Source organism: Polyodon spathula, chromosome 13 (assembly GCF_017654505.1).
Source record: "Polyodon spathula isolate WHYD16114869_AA chromosome 13, ASM1765450v1, whole genome shotgun sequence".
Classification (NCBI taxonomy): domain Eukaryota; kingdom Metazoa; phylum Chordata; class Actinopteri; order Acipenseriformes; family Polyodontidae; genus Polyodon; species Polyodon spathula.
In genome coordinates, this window is record NC_054546.1 from 12,729,459 (window position 1) to 12,753,030 (window position 23,572).

The 23,572-nt window shown below is 37.0% G+C and overlaps 1 protein-coding gene and 1 long non-coding RNA gene across 2 annotated transcripts in view; one reads left to right on the top strand and one right to left on the bottom strand.

Moving 5' to 3' along the window:
- The first annotated feature begins 270 nt into the window (after window positions 1-270).
- LOC121326050 lies at window positions 271-23,413 on the top strand. Its single transcript, XR_005951414.1, has 3 exons — window positions 271-419; window positions 1,915-2,000; window positions 23,337-23,413. It is a non-coding gene; the product is annotated as an uncharacterized LOC121326050 (long non-coding RNA).
- LOC121326049 (probable E3 ubiquitin-protein ligase HECTD2) overlaps window positions 13,986-23,572 on the bottom strand; it is a 32,124-nt gene continuing 22,537 nt past the window's right edge. The window contains exons 15-21 of the mRNA XM_041269199.1: window positions 23,335-23,493; window positions 21,405-21,479; window positions 20,473-20,560; window positions 19,971-20,077; window positions 16,824-16,939; window positions 16,249-16,392; window positions 13,986-14,877 (exon numbers count right to left, since the gene is read on the bottom strand). Coding sequence (XP_041125133.1) covers window positions 14,757-14,877; window positions 16,249-16,392; window positions 16,824-16,939; window positions 19,971-20,077; window positions 20,473-20,560; window positions 21,405-21,479; window positions 23,335-23,493 — 810 coding nt within the window. The 3' untranslated portion in view covers window positions 13,986-14,756. The remainder of the gene's footprint in view (window positions 14,878-16,248; window positions 16,393-16,823; window positions 16,940-19,970; window positions 20,078-20,472; window positions 20,561-21,404; window positions 21,480-23,334; window positions 23,494-23,572) is intronic.

Here is a 23,572-nt window from a genome sequence, read left to right on the forward strand (position 1 = left end):
GCATTCACTTGCTAAAATTAGCATAATAAAGGCAGTATGTCGATATTGTGTTCATATGATATAGTACTCAGCTCTAGCAATGTTTTCAAGGAGAATATAAAGAATGTGAGAGCAAATAACCTATAGCATGCTAAGAATGGCTCATTATCACTAGTATTATCATGACCAACCTTGATTGTTGCTATGGGAACCTCTGTGCCAAAGTCACGCCTCTTCTTTAACTTTTAGAGAGAGAATGCCAGTGATCAATTAGAGGTTCCATAGCAATGATGGATGTTGCAGAATCACAGGGGCTATGGCTATTACATTAGAATTAATATAATGAAAGTTTTAAATAATTATACATTACACACATATTAAAACTCCAAACCAAAACATGAATTCCTCACTGCCAAGGACAACATTATCACAAACACAAGGTAACTAATATGGTAATATATGAATAAGTAACTTGAATAGATATTATATATATATATATATATATATATATATATATATATATATATATATATATATATATATATATATATATATATATATATATATATATATATATATCATGCATTGTTGTTGGAACTTAAAATAATGTCCTCTATGTCATATATTGTATGTTGTGATAATGGATCGATGTATATTCATTTGCACATACATTTGGAAATGTTATTAATACATATAAAAAAAAAAATAACTGTGAGAGAGCAAATGAAATTGCAAGAAGTCAATAGTTAAAGCTGCTCATCATAACATCTTGAAATAGTTTTTAATCAGGACCAAAATGTAAAAGAGTGAAGGAGAAAGACAGCACAAGTGAAATCTAGGTAGATTCAATCTTTATTGCATGTTACACATGTATACGCTTTACATATAAAATAATCTGCAATAATCTGGACTAAATCCTGCAGCAGCAAAAAAAGACTATATAAAAAATGATATTCTGTGCCTTGGTGTTCTTCAGATAGTACCTCATGTGCATGTTTTCATGCTGTAAATAGAGTGTGCTGTAATATTATTACGTGTTTGTTGGACTATATCTGCTTTGGTCTGGGTCTCTTGTTAACTCCTCATATAAATGATGACTATCTAGTGTGTTGAGAGAGGACAGTCAACCCCAGCCTTTTTATGCTTTGGGGCAATATTTCACAAGTAGAGGACAACTCAGTGTTCTGCCAATGAGATGTTGCATCAAAAAGCTGACACATTCTGAGGAACAAGGTACAATAAGGCATTTCCTTATGAATTCTTAGCAGTGATAGTAAACTGGGTTCTGGGAATTCAACCCTGTGTTATATTGCATTCAGCCCAAAGGAAATTTAAGTAGGTGGTTATGACAAAGATAGAATGATTCTTGGTGATAAATCTCTCTCCTGACCTGTGAGGGCACTGTAGAAAGGGAACAGAGTTCTGACTGGATGGCCTGATAATTCAGTCCCAGGTTTAGGTGGAAGTCAACCATCTAGAAAGGGGGCTCATCGCTCTAGATTGAAAGCCATATGCAACCGTGGATTGGAGGAGAAACAGATGCACTCGCTAACCAAGGGGGCGTGGCTAGATCATCTGTTCCTTTGTATGGTTAAATGCTGAACCAGAAAGAGAAAAATATTGTTATTGTGAGTGTTTTGTTTGTTTTGTTTGTTGTTATTAGATTACTGACACAATCTGTAGCTGTCACTACAGGCCAGCACTAAACCCGGACAACACTGCACTTGTTCATGATAAACTGTATTTTTTCCACGAGCACTACAGCACTCACTTTGGACTTGTGACCCGTGTTTGTGTTAACTGTGTGTGTGTTTAAATACTGTGTTTATTTTTTTGGGACTGAACCCATGGATTTAACTGAGCAATACACACCGTTGCCATACCAGCAACAGGACAGATATTTAACCACTCCTCTGTCCCCCCTACCTATTTTAGATGCCACCAATTGGGACACCAGGTCAGGTCATGCCAGTCTGCGATGGAGTGTGATATGGCAACTTGTAATTGGGCATCAGAAGCAGGTAAGCGAGGGGAAAATGGTAGGGAGGGGCCTTGTATGGTTGATGTTGTTTTAGAGAATGTGAAAACTCACGCATTAGTGGACACAGGGGGTAAGCAGACCTTAATTTCAACAGTATGTTGTAGTGGCCACAAGGCAAGATGGATAGCTCCTGTATCTATGGAGACATGATGACATACCCCGTACTAAAAGTGTATTTGTTGGTAGGCCCGATTAAACGTCATCTGGTAGTTGGGGTGGTGGAAAGGCTACCACACCCAGGAATTCTGGGCCGGGACTGGCCAAACTATAAGCAATCGGTGAAATTAATGGCAGCCTAGATACCCTTTATAACTGAAATGTTTTCCCCCACTTTTCGTCCAAGAAAAACAAAGAGAGATTTATCACAAATAATCATTTTGTCTCTGTCACTGTGGTCCAAATTTCTTAAATTGAGATGTTTTATTTTTTGACATTTTCACTTCATGTTTTGTTCAAGTCTATTCAATCTGTTTAACATTTGTTATGTGCTGCCAAGATAATAAGGAGATATTATAATAGATATTATATATTTATTCATTCATTTAACTGGCACACAATTATTTAGAGCTACATTTTATTATGCAATGAATTCTAGTATAACCATTTCACTTGCATTTTCTCCCAACTCGGATAAAAAGAGCCAGCACTAGCTTTGAGCTTAACAAGTAGTACTTCAAACAAATATTCACCAAACAGGAATACAAGTCCTGCATCATCTGGCATGTATTGTCTATGGGACAGCCATCCTGCACATGCACTGCATTTTCAATTCATTTTAAGAGGGTTCCCAATATTCCACACTCCAATTCTGCAGTTTCCTACTCAACCTAAGTCTGGCAATGGATCTACATTTAGATTCTGTTTAATTAGCAACAAACTGAAACAGACTTTTAAAAGTAAATCTGGCTAGTACAGTACATTAGAAAAAAAAGGACAAATACATTATTCTAGGTTTTTATAAAGGTTGAGCAAAAAAAAAAAAAAAAAGAAAGCGTTAATTTTGTAACAATGTTTACCATGCTTATAATCTGCAAGTGGGTCATTTTGGGACCAATTGAAAGTCCAAGTAGTAATGTCCAAATGTATCACTTAAACTGTGCAGAAGACCAGGATATGAGAAGTGTGGTTAGAAGCCATGAATATGTCTTGGTTACTGTATAATCGCATAAACTGCAGACACCCAAGATCCCGTCCTGTCATCATGAAAGCTTCAGTAGACGTCTTCTGTGAGCTGGGAGGGAAGCAAGGCTGATATGATTACAGTCTATGTGTGAGAAGCCATGTTCCTGCAAGGGGCTGATTGAGCACTCAAGAGAGGCATCCTAGAGATAAGTAATTGCAGTACCTAAACCAGAAATATTTAATATAGATCTCACAAAATGCTATAGTTTATCATTTCCATAAAGCTTAAAAATCAAAGAAAACAAATAAAGAACTGGGAAGACAAACAAACAATAAAGGATCAAAATTGCTGGGTGGGTGACATATTTATAAATATATTTCTAATTTAATTTTATACAAAAATATGGTGTCCCCTTAACTGAAGGAACATTAACTGCATATGTACCATATTATTTCTATGCTTGTGATATAACTAGTTTCACACTTAATGCATATCTTAAAAGAACATGCCACGCTATAAACAGTTCCCATTCAATCAGGCATGTGATGAACATTAGTTCTGGCATTTCCATTCTCTCCTAGCATCTGAACATCCTCTGCCTCAGGAACTATTTCCATGTTTGTGATACATCTTACATATAAACCAAATTGTGTGTTTACTGTTACATGTTCTGTTTAATGGAATAATGACCACACTCCATATACTGGCCAACATTTGTTGGATACTATTAACCAGACTGATTGTCATATTCCTGTTGCATGTAACTGCACTAAATTAGATTTAATTCGGATCCACAGAACAGAAACGTACCAATATGAACACCTGCCTCAGGTTGAAATGATGAAAGGTGGTTTAAATTAAATGTATTTGACAGGTGAATTACAAATTTGTGTTTGTGGCATTTAGTTCCCTCACATGCCTGCATCGCTGGTATTTTAAAGGAGTCTCTACTAGGAATCGACAAAAAAAATCTGAGGTGTGTACAAAGGAAAGAATGTTTATCTGATTCATGAAAACAACAGCAACTGCATACATAATGTGAGGAGACTGTCAGTGATCCAGTCTGTTCACCTGGCAGAGGACAGTGACAGACCAAACTAGCTCTGGAAAAGGAGACTACAATAAGTTCCTTATAAAGCCAATGAAACACTTTCCAAATGACATCACAGCTAAACTGATTATATTATTTTTATTCAAAGTTGTGCTCCCATCAATAAAGAAAGTCTAATACATTAATCCATCCATCCATCCATTATCTGTAACCGTTTAATCCTATAAAGGGTTGCGGTGAGTGGAGCCTAACCCGGCAGACACAGGGCGCAAGGCAGGACTACACCCTGGAAAAAATGCCAATCCATCTCAGTAATACCTTAATCACACAACCTAAATAATGCAAATTGCTTGTGCACTATTTAGGTAGTGTGGATTGGGTAAAATACTTCCCATAATCAAACGTACAAGGCCGGTTTCACATACCCTGATGATCACTTATCTTGGACTAACTGATATAATTTTAGATAAATTAGTCCAAGACTAATGCTAATCGGGGTCTGTGAAACCAGCCACACATTTTCTATGATGTCACCATTTGATCACTTCAGTGATTCTTTTTCCAGTTCAACTGAAAGCTGGTTTACTCAAAGAAAACCATAAGAAGGGGTGGACAAGCAATACCATTGATCAATAGCATTTAGTATGAATATTAGCTGAAATGAAGATGTAGGATAAGCAACACAATGGGCAGGTCTGCATAAACAGTTCTGTAGACTAACCATGTAGGAATGTATTTAGACTTAGTCAACACTTTTCACATGGCGATGATGATAGGAGAATGCCACGTTGTCCTGGTGACACAGAAGGTCTATTTGTTGAGATTCTCAACAAATCACTGGCAGGGGACAAGAGCACATCACTGGAAAGACCAAATCATATTTGCTCTCTGTTGTAACATCATTGATTTCTTGTACATTGACAACTGCTGCCACCTGAATCACAGTATGCTTCAGAAGAGGAATTATAAATTACTTGATTTCAAAAAAACACATACTTTCAAAGATACACTGTATCTATAAATAATATGTATATAGTAAAAGAATTGTGCAAGGTAAAAATTGAATTAAAATAGGCTAGGTCATATATCAGTTAACTGAGAAATCAGATAACAATTACAAGAAACACTAGTTTATTCACAAAGGCCATGCAAGGTCGAGCTAGTACTGAGCTGAATTAAACTTGACTTAACTAACGACTTCTGCAGTTCATTTGCATTTAAGTGATTTACCCCATAGGCAGAAGACACATTGCAGAATCAATATACATAGATTTAGCTTCAGAAACACGGTAGTCTTGATCAGTTAAAATTCATGCAATGGAAGGAGACCCTTCAAAGCCTCCAGTAATGCAATGCAAATCCAATGCATTTATTATTAATGGAAAACGTCTGATTGCCCCTTGATTTTATTTAATGTGATACAAAGAAGGCATAAACAAGGAACTCTGCTACAATCATGCTGTTGATGTTGGTTTAAGATAATGCAGCCTATTTTAATGGTTTAAGCACTGGCCTTCTTCTAAGAACATCCAGAAATATGTTGCATCTGGAAGGATACCATGTTCTCCTCGTCCAGCGCTTGAGTGCTGCTTCACTTCACATAATTATTGTGGTTGAAGAGAACTATTAACTTGCATAATTCACAGTCATCATAGCTGAGCGGTATGTACAGTATCTATCATTGAGCAAAGGGGCTTATCCAGACTTCAGCAACTGCTTATCTATCTGCTTGCAGTTGTAATCCTTCCCATCAAACACTGGCAAATTATCTTGCAGCAATAATTGTCATAATTCCAGTTTAAGAGTTGAGAAATAAAGGTCCTGGTTATTGAAATCAAACTGTAATACATTAATTTGAGCATGCTTGGAATCATGAGGTAATAATCATACCATCTTACTGGATGCTATTGCAATAAACAAAGGAGAAGGCGAGTGGGGTTCCACTACAAAATTAATTTAAACTGCTGCCTCTGCAATGAAGGGAGTTAGAGAAAGTCTCCCAGGGGAAAAGGCAAAAAACATGTTCTCTTTCGTGCTCCAAATATCAAATTTACTCTGCCCATTCATTCTAACTATAGTAATTGGCTTCTTCATCATTTTGTACATGCTTTTGAAAATTTGACTAAATGTTTAATGATGACTAAACCCTGAGGCAAAACCATATGGAACTAACCAGATATATGTTACGCAGACATTGAAATGCAGTAGGTACAATAATTATGATACTTTAAACGAACCAATAAAGCCATGTATTTTTGTTGAATAATTATCTACTTGACAGTTGTAAAGATTCATTTTTTTTGTTTCTGGGGGTTATTTGAAATCGTTTGCGCCCTGATCAATTTTGTAAACAAGCTGCTTGTCTTTCAGGGCTGTTGGAACATTCACAGAAGGTCCTCATGAGTAATAACTGACTGTGCTTTTTTTGTAATGGAAAGTGCTGCCAAAACACATAGAAACCACCTGCTTATCTGCCCACTGCATAACCAGAGGTCTTTGCCTTTGTGACCCTTTAAACCCTTGGCTACTTTCCTAATTGAATAACAAGAACACTGTCTATGCAAATGAATCACTAAAAATGGAATTCAAGCTAAAAAACATATTAAGTAAATCTTATCTTGAGTGTGGTCATACTCAAATGTGTGAAAAGAACCACACTTAATGATAAACCTGTATTTGATTTGGCTACTCATATGAGCACTTGAAAAGTCTTAAAGCGGTTGGGAGATGGAGTTCTTCCAGAAAATACTGAAAGCAATCTACAGTGACTCCCCTGTTCTTTCATGTAGTCATCAACCAATATCTGGCAAGAGCCGACTTTAAAAGAATTGACAGCTGAATAATGAAACTTGCATTTAGAATTGAACAGGCTGAGCAATAACAAGAGAAAAAGAAAGACCACCACAACTCATCCTTCATTGGCGTTCCAGTTTAGTATGAAACTACTGGGTCCCAACTACCACAACAAAATATAATAATTTTACTTTACCGCAGGTAATCCGTTTGGGATTAAAATTGGTTACTTCAAAACTGACCAATTCTTGTATTATTCATTAACACAGGTCTACCTGTATATGTCATTCTATTGGAAAGGTTGCTCACACTTTAAAAACAATGACCTCCAGATTTCATGTGTTAGCTTTATAACTTTGATATCAAATGCTAGCAATGTCATAGCATCATACACCAGCCAAAGATTCCTCCATATCTTAGTTTAGAAATTGCAGACTGTCAGTGCTTAGTCACTGATCTTGCATCACATCTATCAATCTTTATATACAAGTCATATCCTTTCCACAGCATTGCATTTCTGACAAAGGCAGCCAGAGAACGTGCTTTAAAGACCTTTTCACTTATTAGTATTGACTGTTAACTTGCTGAAGCCTGGCTAATTATATCCTTTTATTAAATTTATGACAAAAAATAAAAAAATTAATACCTGTGCCGCTCAAATTCACTGACCCATACAATTCATGTTAATTCACTGTGCTGTAGAACTGATTCAGATTTTGATAGTTTATTGTATTGCAGAGCAACCAGGCTGGGCTGTCTGGGCTGACTCAAGCTAGAAGCAATGTTTGAAAGACTGAGGCTGGGATTGGACATGCTATTTAATACAGTAGAATTAGGTAGTAGATAAACTCCATTACTGCATGGGGGTTGGGGCTTTTTGCAGTTTAGTTATTTTCCTTCCTTACTTTTAGATATTAAGAATGCATTAACTACTTGCATGTTTTGTTTTTAGTCACTGTCTGATGTATACCCCCAGCCATTTAAAAAGCAAAGAGCTAAGTCAGGGCTCCAAGCCCTTCATGAACTCTAAAATGTAACACTGAATTGCTTGACCCAAACTCTTTGGATCCTAGCAACGTCCAATGGCAAATGTGAACACAACCTAAGTTTTAATGTTTTACGTACATAATTCTACATCAAAATATATGTATTTATTGTATAAAAAGTGCAACCATGTCCTTCCTTGACCTAATGCCAGAATTGCAATCGTTGTGAAATAATACAGACTTACAGGTTGCTGAGATACATCACCACCTGTGTTTCACAATACCTGGCTTGGGGGTTTATAGACTGGCAAGAAAAGTGAGCAGACATAAAGACGTGATCCAAGACATGCATTATTTATCAATTGCCTTTGGATATTGAACATTTTGTCAGTTTGGTCCAATCAACAGGAATCATGTAACATCATAATATTATTAAATACTGAATCCTTGTGATAAAGAATTCTGTTTGCGCACTATGCAAATTTCACTCTTTTTTGAGTTCTTGGGGGCCTTTTTTTAGTTCTCTATGTGTTGACAGTATTTTAGCTGATACAATATTATAAAAAGTTAAGGACACCAGCAGAGATCGAATACATATTTCAGTAGCTTATGTTTCAATATCGATTGTGGTTGCTTAACAGCAGGAACGGGAAACAGGCTGTTGTACTTACGTGCCCCGTCAATGTGCTCAAGATGATGGATTGTTTATTTAAATCAATATTTGAGGAATAGGGATGACATTGTAAGATTTCGATTTAAGTCAAGTGCTGTGACTCATGGACAAAGAGGCAGTTAAGCAACCCAAGAATGGATTCTGAGACAACTGTACAAGACATCATTCTCCTGACCCCATAATTATAAATCCTGACTCAACAAAACATCAGCATTCTATACCCCTATCACTTCCAGAATTTAACGGTTCATCACTAATCATTTTTTTCATTACCAGTTCTTTACTAATCATGTATTATTGTGACATTTTGACCTGACGCCACCTGCGCCATGCCATAAAATAAACCAAGATTGTAATCTGTAAGACTGAGAAAACCAAATCTTAATACTGGAGCAAAATATCTCAGGACCATTCAGAATATTTACAAACATCATTATTATTATGCTGTTAGCTATTATGTCCTCCATTTTGATTGAATATGTAAAACCTATTCCTGCCACAATAAAATGTAAGTTAATATACTGATGACATTTTAGTTACGAGTAATAGTTACAGTGGCTTGCGAAAGTATTGACCCCCCTTGGCATTTTTCCTATTTTGTTGCCTTACAACCTGGAATTAAAATGGATTTTTGGGGGGTTTGTATCATTTAATTTACAGAACATGCCTACCACGTTGAAGATGCAAAATATCTTTTATTGTGAAACAAACAAGAGATAAGACAAAAAAACAGAAAACTTGAGCGTGCATAAGTATTCACCCCCCCAAAGTCAATACTTTGTAGAGCCACCTTTTGCAGCAATTACAGCTGCAAGTCTCTTGGGGTATGTATCTATAAGCTTGGCACATCTAGCCACTGGGATTTTTGCCCATTCTTCAAGGCAAAACTGCTCCAGCTCCTTCAAGTTGGATGGGTTCTGCTGGTGTACAGCAATCTTTAAGTCATACCACAGATTCTCAATTGGATTGAGGTCTGGGCTTTGACTAGGCCATTCCAAGACATTTAAATGTTTCCCCTTAAACCACTTGAGTGTTGCTTTAGCAGTATGCTTAGGGTCATTGTCCTGCTGGAAGGTGAACCTCCGTCCCAGTCTCAAATCTCTGGAAGACTGAAACAGGTTTCCCTCAAGAATTTCCCTGTATTTAGCGCTATTCATCATTCCTTCAATTCTGACCAATTTCCCAGTCCCTGCCGATGAAAAACATCCCCACAGCATGATGTTGCCACCACCATGCTTCACTGTGGGGATGGTGTTCTCGGGGTGATGAGAGGTGTTGGGTTTGCGCCAGACATAGCGTTTTCCTCGATGGCCAAAAAGCTCAATTTTAGTCTCATCTGACCAGAGTACCTTCTTCCATATGTTTGGGGAGTCTCCCACATGCCTTTTGGCAAACACCAAACATGTTTGCTTATTTTTTTCTTTAAGCAATGGCTTTTTTCTGGCCACTCTTCCGTAAAGCCCAGCTCTGTGGAGTGTACGGCTTAAAGTGGTCCTATGGACAGATACTCCATTCTCCGCTGTGGAGCTTTGCAGCTCCTTCAGGGTTATCTTTGGTCTCTTTGTTGCCTCTCTGATTAATGCCCTCCTTGCCTGGTCCGTGAGTTTTAGTGGGTGGCCCTCTCTTGCCAGGTTTGTTCTTTCCATTTTTTAATAATGGCTTTAATGGTGCTCCGTGGGATGTTCGAAGTTTCGGATATTTTTCTATAACCCAACCCTGATTTGTACTTCTCCACAACTTTGTCCCTGACCTGTTTGGAGAGCTCCTTGGTCTTCATGGTGCCGCTTGTTTGGTGGTGCCCCTTGCTTAGTGGTGTTGCAGGCTCTGGGGCCTTTCAGAACAGGTGTATATATACTGAGATCATGTGACACTTAGATTGCACACACGTGGACTTTATTTAACTAATTATGTGACTTCTGAAGGTAATTGGTTGCACCAGATCTTATTTAGAGGCTTAATAGCAAAGGGGGTGAATACATATGCATGCACCACTTTTCCGTTATTTATTTTTTAGAATTTTTTGAAACAAGTTATTTTTTTCATTTCACTTCACCAATTTGGACTATTTTGTGTATGTCCATCACATGACATCCAAATAAAAATCCATTTTAATTCCAGGTTGTAAGGCAACAAAATAGGAAAAATGCCAAGGGGGGGTCAAAACTTTCGCAAGCCACTGTACAAAGCAGTATTGTTTTCCAGACAATAAGTTGCAATGGGATTGCAACATTACTGTACTCGATTTCCAAACTACCATATCCAATGCAGATGCCACTATTAATAACGTATAACTGACAAACCGCAGTGGTGCCAAATTCAGAATGAAATATCTCCGGCAGGAAAGACATGCATAAATACATGTTTGCAAAGTCTGAAATTGTGTACAATTATTTCACACTTTTAAAACCAAACAAACCAAAACATTATTTTTTAGCAAGTCTAGTTTTTGTATGAAATAATTTTTTTGCATAAACTTTCAACAGAATGTGTCAGTATTTATGAACTTCTGTAAATAAACATAATACATTAAAAATATATGGTAAATCTTATTCTTAACACAGGAAAAACAAATCTCTCAAAATACAGTGAAGTCTCTATCAAAACCATAAAAAGACTGATTACCTATAATATTTTATATATATATATATATATATATATATATATATATATATATATATATATATATATATATATATATATATATATAATATATATATATAATTTTCCTTACTGTACATCTAGATTATTGCAAATAGAGTCATTGTACACAGTAGAGTATATTTGTTTTGTACCAGATAGGAATTCATACCCCATTCACAAGATCCCAGCTATCTAAAATATAGTATAGTCTTTAAATTACCACAATAAATCAATACATTAAATTTGAAGTGTTTTATTTAAACAGAAAAATATCAACAAACACAGTAGCAGTTTATTAATAAAAAGCTTGCTGTTGCTTTCTTGAGGTGAACAGGGTAACTCTTGTGGTGCCCAAGACAAGTGATCCCAAGTGTGACCCAGTAAGCAACTTTTAAATTGCTGTTTCACCTTCATTAGTTCCAGATGCATGACAAAATGTCCAGGAAATTAGGCCAGGTACTTTTACTGGTAGTTAATGGTTCAGGGCCGCCCAGGGGTTAACTGTCAGTAGGCAGCTTTATGGCAGTTTTTGTGCAGTAGTATGGCAAAATAGTAAAAACAAAGAGTCTTCTGTTTCATGATTCTATTTCATGTTGCTCACATGCGAACATAGCAATACATATTTACAGCTAAATTAGACTTGAATACCAAAATATACAAAACAGGATTACACGCTAAATGCTTAGACAAGACAGCAAACAACATGCTCTCAATATGCTATTTCACGGGGCGTGAGCTGGGGGTGTAAGGATAGGGCAGAAGAAGCAGAAGGGAGCGGTAAGTAGGACAGAGTGCCGGCTAGAAAGGACCGGACCTAGGATAGAAGAGCAGGCGAGGCCCACTCTCGTAGCAAACCAGCAAAGCTGGACATGGAAGCTAGGATAGAAGGTGGTCACTGACTGAGGGCGGCGACGCCAACACAACCCAGGGGCGAAGGTTCCAGCAACCGAAGACAGGATACAGAAAGTGGTCACTGACTGAGGGCGGTGATGCCGTCACAACCCAGGGACAAAGGACCCAGCAATTGAAAACACATACGAGGGTTATGACTCGGGGAGCCGCCCCTCGGGAGAAAGACGGTCCCGGAAGACCGGGACACGAAAGGAGATAGAGAGGGAGAGGTACCCAGGGTCTGAGACTTCTGTAAAGGGGCGCTCTTTAGACCCCCAATTGGCCGAGACTTCACGCTGCCTGGGACCTGAAATAAGAACAAGGCATAGAGGTTAGTATGGGACTCGAGTACAGAGTAGCCACGTCCTGAATTGAGGCACAGTATGGCTCAGTAACAGAGCCTTGAGTGAGGCAAGATAAGCGCAGGAGCTGCGAAAGAACAGAGTGTTGCCCGGGGGTCCGCTCTGACTCACATGGTGAGAACCCCCCTGAAGGTAAAGGAAGGCTGATGCCTAGCCCTGAGGTCGGGGAAGTGAGATTCACTTGCCCCCCAGATACGACCGATGCAAAGGCATGTAAGAGAAGGTGGAGGAGGGGAGCAGGAGGAAAACGAAACACTAGACAGCGAAGGTGCAAGTGATCAGGGCTTAAATAGAGAATAGGTACTAACTGACAGGAAATTGGAAGCCCCTTGCTGCACGCCCCTTGAACTATGCAGGCTAACATTTAAATGACCCAATTTCAAAGTCAACATTTGTTCATGTAAAACCGGTAGGCAAAGTCAATTTACACGTTTGAAACATTCCATTTATAAAATGTATGTTACACATCTCAGCATAAGGCTGTTTGTCTGAAATTCCTAGAAAGAGATTTACTGCAGTCACAACTGTATTAATCCATCATACTACAGCTACGCCCAGTACATTTTGTATTTCAGTAAAATCTGGATCAGTATTCTGGCATCCAGGAGTCTTGAATGGTATGGCTCTAAGTAAAAGGTTACTACAGTACAAAGGTCTGCCAAGCTAACAGCCAAGCTACTGTAGCAAAGAACCAAACATGTTACTTTGACCAAGATTGTCTCATCTGATTCAACAAATGGTAAAATATGTTTACACCTTCGCTGTGCTACTTCAAACGATTTAGGACAGATGTACATAAAAGTTACTGACATCACGTGTTTCCATTTTGTTTTCCATTTTTGGTGTTTTGTTTGATTCCACCAAGACAGCTTCATTTTAAGGCAAGTATTTGATGGCAACTTTTACAAAGAGCAACATTCTCAAACCTCTCCCTCGCGATACAGATACCATTGTACATCAATTATTACTTTATTTTTTTATTATTATATTTTTTTTTTCTACTGTATAGCATGTGTTATGCATTTCTCTGTATTTAAAGTATTATGGATTTTCTTGTTGTTATTGCATCTTGTAAAGTGCTTTGTTGATGGTGGTCCACTACGAAAGATTAATTGATGTGGCACAAGCCTTTACTTGTTATATGCTTTTCACTTGTAGGAGTAAACTTTTAAGTTACTGGGGTCTTTATTTAATTATCTATAAAGCAGATCCATACATTTGCATTACAATTTATAAACCTGATCGTTCATGAACCTCATTCCACTGTATATTTATTGAATTTAATTTTTATTAAGTGTTAATAAGTGGCTCAATAAATCACCCCTGAGGAAAACACCAGCACAGAGTTAAATATGCCTCTATTAAATCATTAAAAAAAAGACCCTCTTCAACAATATATCCCCTATGGAGCATTACCAATATTGCCTTGTGAAAAATAAGAATATACACAAAAACATTTTACAAACATTTAAAAAAGCTTACAGTAGGGCTGTAATGAGATCTCCTTTGCTTGGAACTGTGTGCCTTTGTATATACAGAAAAGTATTATAAATACAGTTATTGTAACTTGATGATATTTCATTACAAAGCAAAGTTGTGTGGTTTAATTCAGTCTGTCTATCAGTATATCCATCAGAAAAGACAGCAGAATACAAATAACAAGGCCAAACAAGCTATAATGTATACAGTACTAAAACCATTTGAGCTATAAGCCACATTGAACTATTTTAGACTGGTCTTCTGCTATTTGTTTGTTTGAAGGAACTGCTTCTACAGCTGGATAATGCAAGAAATGCAAATTGTAAAGTAAATCTGCAGGTAAAATACTGGCCAACTGGCCTCCTGCCCATGCCAGTCTTCTACTAGTAACTTTTTCACACAACTTTTCTGCTATCATTCGTATCCAAAAATGACTTGCATTTGTTAATGTTTGATATCTGCTAAAGCCATGCTATAACCCCTTATTAAAACAGAAAATATATAACACAATCGTACCACTAACTCTTGCAATCCTGAGAGGAGGCTGCCATTATAACCTGCCTTTTAAAACAGTTTCCCTGATCAAAAGCCTTATTTTGGTCATCAAGGACCTTTGTGATTTTTTTTTTTTTCATTACAGCCCTATATTCACAAACAGTTATAAATTTACATTAGAAGTTGGTGACCCAGTAAAAACAGAGTGAATCAGTCTACAGTTTAATATTTCATTTTGTGCCTCTATTCCATACCAAACCCTTCTGCATTCGAAATGGCAATAGTTAACTTTTGCTTAAGTTCTTTCTTGCTCTTGTACTGAGGCAGGCAAAGCTGGTTGAAACAGGTATGGGATATTGGCAACCTACAAAAAAAGTAGAAAGAATGAGAGTTTATGCATTACAGTTTAAATCCATTACGATAACAAAAGGATTTGACAAGACTACAGGAGACACCTGCTATATGTACAGTAGTACTCTGATGTAGATGGGGAGCCCCTCAGATACAGATTCATTTGTTGTGCAAATTGCAGCTATGTAGTGTCCCAAACGCCTTAACCCCACTGCAATCTCCACTCAAGGTGTCATTTATAAACAAGGTGTCAGCTATAGATGCTTGATAGATTATGTATTGATAAGGCATTTTATAACAAGTTATAAACCACAGATTTTCTTTTTACCTGCAAAGGTTCCCCACTGTAATGAATGATTCTATTATACATTTATAGAATCCGCAGCTAATCAAATATGAGATATTTCCAAATAGAGTGCTTTGTCAACAACTGGGAACCAAGCAAATATTTGCTTTATTGCAGTTTAAATATCACACACCAGATAAACATTAATGACAAACTTAAATTTGATAAAGCATTTTTTTTATGTAATGTAAATTCAACTTTTGGTCCAAGTTAATGGAATAGGTGTTGGCAAAGACTCACAACCTCAATACGATAAGGTCTAAAATAAAGGCTTATCTAGGTGCTTATGACCAAAGTCTGTATAAGGCATTGTAGTCTGTTTAGCAGAATATTTTAATATTAATGAATATTTTATTATTCCGTATTGTTTGTAATGGATGGTCAATCCGGTAAAACATTAAAAAAGATTACAGTCAGCTGCGCTTTTTCGGGACACCTCGGGAGAAGGAAAAATATCCCAATTAAGCGGCTTTCACTATTAAACGAGAGGCAGTTGAGACGACCTTAGTCACACTTTTTAGATTAAGGAAAAAAAAAAAAGAATCATTTCAAATACGAGTCAGTGTTTTTTTTATTCCCAAACAAAATTAATCGCACCTGCCATGTTGACGCGCAGTCTGACTTTCTTTGAAATGGCAGACTGAGAAACCACAGGAGACTCCTCATTCGAGTTCAACATGGTTTACGCAATTCTCTCAAGTCACTGTGTAATCATCTACTCGCTGCACTGTGCTACAGGACCTGTCTTGCTCTGAAAAGTGATCTCCATTCATCATGTGAAAATACTGTATCCCAATTAAATGAAGTGACATCCCAATTAAACGACATAAACAGCATTGGGAAGAGCCGTCTCCCACAGTTATATCCCATTTAAGCAGCAATCCTGATCATCAGTATCCTGATTAGGAGGCGCTGACTGTGTAAAAACATTTACAAAAATACACTTAGATCATGTACAGTATGCACACCCAGCCTTACATTTACATTTCCTACATTTTTATAATGATTATAAGGAGCCAATTGTATAAAATAACATACCACTCAGTCGAGACTTCATGCTTTGCAATTTTGAAGTTCAGGTCTACCATTCCCCCAACTGGTACCCTGTCACTTCCTGTGGTAAAATGTAACAACTTCTTCTGGAGTTCCAGAGGGAATCCTAAAACCACATCCCAGAAATATCTGAAAGAAAATGAAAAAATGTATATATATATTACAGTTTTCTGCTAGACATCTTAAATCTTTAGAATGAGTATCTAACTAGAAACGACTAGCCATGTATAACAAATAGAAGCGCTTGTCATAACACTGTCAACACTGTAGGTTCTAGTTATTTGTCTTAACACCTGTTTTATTGGTTATTATTTTTTTTTCCACCTCATATCACAATCTCTTTCACCCAATGTGTTACCTCGTTCTCTTTGATAAAGTACTACATACAGTATAAAATTCAACCTGAATTAAACATTTGTGACTGCTTAAGAGAGGGGGTCTTGATTGGTACCCATTATTTTTGTGGGTTTACTGGCTGGTTTAGTTCTGCTGACTGTAAAGAGGTTTTACGTTATTAGATTAGTGAGCCTCCCCATGAATACTGATGAAAGCATGCTTACCGGATGGTTGGGTCTGTCTTGGTGTATCCTTCATACTGGGTTACTTTCTGTAGCGCATGCATGTCAAGTTCAGGACAGCCACACACCAGGATCTCAATCTCCTCTGGCCGGAGCAGCTATGAGGAAAAAGACAATGCTTTTGTACAAAACAAACACTATCAAGCTGTTAAGGGAGAATGTGTATGTGAAGGTTAGATCACATTTTGCAATTAGTAGGCTGAAATGGAAACACAATGGTTTTGGAACAATAATGAAAATGGCTCAGTAGAGAAGTGTTTCCCATAGCATATTGCCTTTACTGGATATCCTCTACATTCCCTTTATATCCCCTTTTAATTTGGTAACATTTTCCATTAACTATCTGAGGTATCTATACCTTTAAGAAATGTACCTCTGTGTTGCCACCTTTTTCCTTATAGAGTTATACCTTAGATGTTGTATGGTCCTTCTAATACAGTATACAATGGGATCGTGGTACTACAATGGTTTGTCATTGTGTGATAATACTAAATATTTTAAGTTATCCCTGAATTGCAGTGCAGAAAGATCAATCGGTAAAGGCTGTTTTTGTCTACCATTTTTTTTGTTGCGTGTTGTCCGCTAAGTTTAGACTTGACAGATCATCGTTAATTACCAAATTGTATTTTTTTATCCCTCCTCAAACAAATACTACAATACTGTTTAGACACTAGTAGCTGTAGGTTGCTGTGCAGTGTAAAAGACTCTCTCAATCACAGCTTAAAACTGTAAGTTGCATGCAATTACAATGATGACGCTTCCTTACTTACCCATAAACAAAAGCAAAGAACAAACAAACATTAAGATGTGGTTCTTAATGAGCAATGCTTCTTTCCTGAAATACCAGATTCTAGTAACTCTTATAGTATGTTATCTTTAGAAGATACAATTTACTCAATCCTTCAATATACATTTACTGAGTCTACAATCCCTGTTAGTATATTTATCCCCAGGAGAATAGTTACAGCCTGTGAAAGTATTTACACAGAGGTTATCCTTCTAAAGCATGTGACTTGGGCCTTAAAAATCCCAGCCCATGTGAAGTAGTCCAATGAACACTAAGTTACTTCAATAAAGATGTGCTGCTATTTCAGAGACTCAGCTCCCCTGTTACTGTTGCCTGCCAAAATCCGTAAAGACTGGACAAACTTATGGTTTAACCATCCGAAATTATTTTGGTTTGGACACATTTAACGTGAACCACTTTGTCAATGATTTTTAATCAATTAAATGTGTTTTAAGAAAAGTAAAGCATTTGGCGAATACCTGTGTTAACCTTTAGAGAACTTTTCAGAAGAACAAGGAGTGCCTGAGGCAATTTTACACTTGGTTTCCTACTACGCAACACCTGCATTGCCCTAACTTGTCTATAGTCACAAATTCCACGGAAAGACAGGTTCCACTGTATAATGGGTGATAGTCAGAAGGGGAATTTTGAAAGAGAGATAAGATCTGAAACAAGTCATTGTACAGAATGCCTAACCCATTGATTAACCCAGTTAAGTGTTCTGAAACTCATTCATGACCATATAAGAATGGCATTTGAAATGACTAACTGCAATTTGAAAGAGTAACTGCAATATGAAGCAAGCTTCCACAATATAAAAAAAAAAGCAGCAAATGTTTTATTTTGATATGTAAAAAAAAAAAAAAAAATCTGCAATAAAATGCAGATATATTTAAAACAGCACAAAACACTACTGTAACTTGAATGAGTATGTGTTAGAGAACCGAGGCTGCATCAGAGGCCTGATCCATAAAAGTTTTGCCATGATCTGTTTCCAATGACAAACAGCACGGCAACAGACCATGATCTGTTATGGCTAAAGAATGTCTCAGAACTACCAAGTGACTGAGGAAGTAGAATTCTCATTATTGAGCGAGGTAGAAAAAAATGCTATCAAATGCAGACAAAAAATACAACAGTAATCTGGCAAATCCAATCACAATTTAGGTAGATATGCACACTGAAATCTTTTTGTGAAGGCTGCTTAAAATTCAGGAGGGGTTCTGCCTAAGTATTTCCTTGGAGAAAAGCCTACTATTTCTATAGGAGTTTGAAACAAATTCAGGCCTCCAACCTAGATGTTTAGAAGAAACATGGCCAAAAACAAACTGCAGTAAGTGTATAAACTTGCATTGAAGTTAGAGGTACACAGAGAGATCCAATCACAGAGCTTCCAAACTTACAGCACAGAAACGCTCTGCCGCACTGTTTATTTTTAATACATACTTTAGATATTCTCTTTAGGTATTACAGTATTTAACAAACCACAAAATCAACAGAACTCTCCTTTCTGCCTTCCATTGGCCACTACAACATTAACTGAATGCAATCAAGTCATCGATCAGTGCTTTATATATTCTTATTTATATGTACTTCTTACTTACCTTAACTAGACTAGATAACATTATGTGCATTTTGTAACATCAATATACTTTGAAAAAACTATTCAGGTTTACTGAACAGGATTAAAGGGTACTTGTACTCAAAAATAACAAGGCTCTCTAAATGCTCTACATACGTAACAAATATACGGCTCACTGTGCCTATTTGGGGAAAACAACAAGCGTTTTGCCATGATTTAGTTTCCTTCTTGTCAGCTTTCTGGGTCAAATTGAAAAGCAGGGCACCGTCGTATTGGAACCTTTCTGAGGCCACCATGATGTCAAGGCCAGTGAAAGACTAGAGTGAATCATGTCAGACTGTACACAAACAATAAACGGAAATATTTAAGGATTTATGTTATAACTATGAGTCTTCAAAAGATGGAGCTGAATTGTTAGCTTCTGCTGTAAAATTATAAGAGGCTTTCAATATAATAAGTTACTGAGAAACTACTGATGGGGTGGGAACATGGCAGGGCATTTCTGCACCATGTGTTTCTATTTGCTGATAATATTGGCACATTTCTGATTGAGAAACATGTGAGAAAATGGCAAAATGTACAGTAGCTAGTTAGAAAAGTGCAATGGGATCTTTTAAGTCAACAAAGAGAACACACAGGACGCTGTTTTAATGTGTCACCCATTTTGTTTAGAAAATCTAGTTCAATGACATAATATCTCTGCTGTTTCTATTCCAAATGCTGCTGACACTTATTTTTCAGATATTTAAATGATACTTACCATCAGTGCATTTGAAGCACAGACGCTATGGAATCCATAATAGAAAGCTGCAAACTGTTTGTACATAGATTTGTTGAGGAGGAAGTCTACATACAGTTGAACATATTCTGCAAACAAAGATGAAACCATAATGGTTAATCTTGTAGCGAGAATTACTAATTTGTAAATAACATTTATTAAAACATCAGAAACTTAACTCCTCTTTTTGACTTGGACACATTATTATACTACAAAAGCAACAAAAAAGGAACTATAAAAGAGTTCCCTATTTGTCCTACATAAACACCCACTGGTTAAAGATCAAGAGTACAACTCTGTCTGTAGTTCTGACTGAATCTTTTATTGAAGTGAAAATACAGGACGGAGAAACAACAACACTGCCAAACCAACTGGTGTTCTAAAGGAACTATTCTATGTAAGAAGCATATGCATGATACTAGCATTGAAGCAGCTCTTTGCCAAGTTGACCGGGTGGATTCGTACCAGCAGGTAACACACTTACCTTTTCTGTTCTGATTGGTAACAGGGATTCTGTCACCACCTGGTTTGAGGTTATAGGATTTTAGGACTCCAAATTCCTCCTGGAAAACCTGAAATGAGCATAAAAATTGTAGGGGTTGCTTTGTGATTTTGAAATAAGTCAAGTTGAAGTTGGGCACAGCTATACGAACCACTGGATAATTCAAGACTGTGACAACATTTCGTATGGAATACAGGCTAAGACAGGGTACAGTCAAGTGAGAATGATGTTGTAACAGAGATAGAATGATTCTTGGTGATAAATCTCCCTCCCGACCTTTGACGTTGCAGTGTAAATGGAACAGAGTGTCCTGGACTGGATGGCCTGACAATTCATTCCCAGGTTTAGGTGGAAGTCGGTAAATGTAGAAAAATCTAGTTTAATAATAATCACTCTGGACTTGTGAACGTGTCTCTTTGTGTGTGTTCTGCTGTGTTTATTATTTACCAACTGTGTCTTATTATTTCGGGACTGCAACCTGGTGTTTTGGAACAGTGCAAACACATTGCTGTGTTTTGTCTGGGATTAATCTTTGTGGTCGCGAGACCAAGATTTCAAATAAACATATTGTTTGGACCGTGAACTTTGCTGTTTGTCTTCTGTTATATAATCACATCACCACTACACCTGTGCGGTGCAAACCACTTTGCAACAGATGTCCTAACTCCTTTTTGATAAATGTGACAATTAGCGCTGTGTGGTACTGGCCCGTTAGTTTTACAGTTTTTTTAAATGGTTGGCAGAACAAGAGAATCACAGTGATGAAGAATGAATTAATGGGCATAAGTTTAGAAGTATCACTGTTCAGTACCTCAACATTACACACATTTTAATTCAACAGAACACCTGTTTACATGTAATAACTTTCCTTTTTCATATTAAATAGTTATGCGTGCTGTTCTTTTTTTTCTCACCTGAAAAGTTGAATAAAAGTCTTCTTCCACATTGCCTTCGTAAGCTAAGAGTTCATTGAGCCCGTGTGCCAGTTCCTGTAGATTCAAGAACACAACAGGTGGAACTTAAAGAGCAATTCGGGGGGCTTTTTAGGAAAAGGACTACGGTGTTAGTCACAGTAACAGGGCTCAAATTCAACATTTTCATACATTTTACAACTGGACTTCTATCCCATTATTTTCTATGGAGGTCAGCCATTCTGTTATTACTCAATAATGGCATAGCTGTAGCTTGTTATGAGGCAATAATGGGATTCCCTTAATTAACTTGTGAGTTAACTTAAAGAATAGCAATATATATTTTTCTACACTTTAATTATCTGCAAATTCTCCTCTTCAGTCATTGAGATACTTTGATGTTCAGCTACGCATTGCCTGAATTCTTATATCTGCTCTATAAAGAATGCACAGTATTTAACTACTGTATGAAGAGATGTTTTACTAAAATATGAGTTCTCATCATTCTTATGAATGGGCATGTGGTTTATAAGCCGTTGGAAGCCTGATTCTAGATTTCATGAGTCGGTTAAAGTTTGATAATCTCCTTCTCAACCTTGGACACCTGCTGAAACTGCATTTACTAAAGATTGCTTTGCACAGAAATTGATTTTCTGAACATGAGAGTTTTATTGGGATACTGCAGACCACAACATAAGACTCAGCATAATTGCCATCTGAAAATAATTGCTTTATGATGCACCCATAATTTCCAATGACCAAATGGCACTATCTGAAGTACTGTCTTAACTACAGTAATAGCTCTGTATGAAGGTGTTGGTTTCAAAATATAAGAAACATTTCACAATTTCCCTGTACAATTACAAATACAGATAGCTAAAAAAAATAAAAATAAAGATTTCAGAAGAAGACTCCCCTGGAATGCCCAAATATTAACTGCAAGTTAACAGTATCCATGAGTAGGCAGCTTTGACAACATCCACTGCCCCACAACAATCTGATTTCTTTCCCCTAAAATACAGCATGCCTGCCAAGAAAAAGGGTAAACCAGGGGGGCCCTGTGGGGTCGATATGATATTGCTTTAAATGCAACCAATTAGATTTATATTACATGTGTGAAGACGGATGTAAAACAGACATTTTACTAGAAATGACTGCATTTTGAAATACAATTATTCGAAAGGGATGTCAATATAAAATATTGTGTTTAATATCTGTAAACCCATTCTTTCAGAAACAAAGCATTGAAACAAATACAAATACAGTAAAGAGCATCATGACATGATTTAAACAGTTTTACATACACAGATATCATTCAGTTAGAAGCATACAGTTATAAACTAGGGTACAGGGTAAATAGTATTGCTCTTTATATAAATGCTCTTAAAAAGCAACAGGATAAATGAGTTGTACGGTTTAAATCTGCTGCTGTTGAGAATATTTAAAAAGACCCCACAATCATTAATAGCTTTTTGTCTATTTTAAAGATTGAAATGAGTTGATGTAAGTAACCATTGGTGACCAGAGTATTGGTGACCAGAGGAATACTAAGCTTAACCAGCATTGTATGATATGATACACATGAAATGTGCCACAGCTCTTGGCAACAACTCAAAAGTCACATTTTGTAACAGTTTTGACAACTTTCGAAATTTTGAACCATACTGCAAAGTACATTGCAGTCACACTGTATGCATTGATCAACATGCTACAGCTTTACGAATATAGCATTACGCATTTTAGTCACTACAAACCAAATATGCTCCCTTTAGAAAAAAAAAAAAAGTTTCTATTAGGGAATTGTGGATTTTGCAGTTTTAAATGCCATTATGATTGGTTGCTTCCTGCATTGACAAAGACAACCCATATGATGGAAAAAGGTTGGTATACAGAGTGTGTGGTGAAAGGCTTGAGTTTTTGTTTCTGTACTTACAGGCATGACTAACTGCAAGTCATCCAGGCTGACAGCTGCGATCCCAACAGGAGTGCTCTGGTCACATGGAACTATGGGGGGACTCAACAGCTTCTTATAACAGCAAGGTGGAAACCGAATGTCCAGGGTGATGCTATTATACACAGCCAGGCCCATCAGCTACAGTTAGTTAAGTACAGTGCAAGGCGAAGAATGGCATATTAATGTTAACTGTGGTCTACCATGGTAAACAAGCATA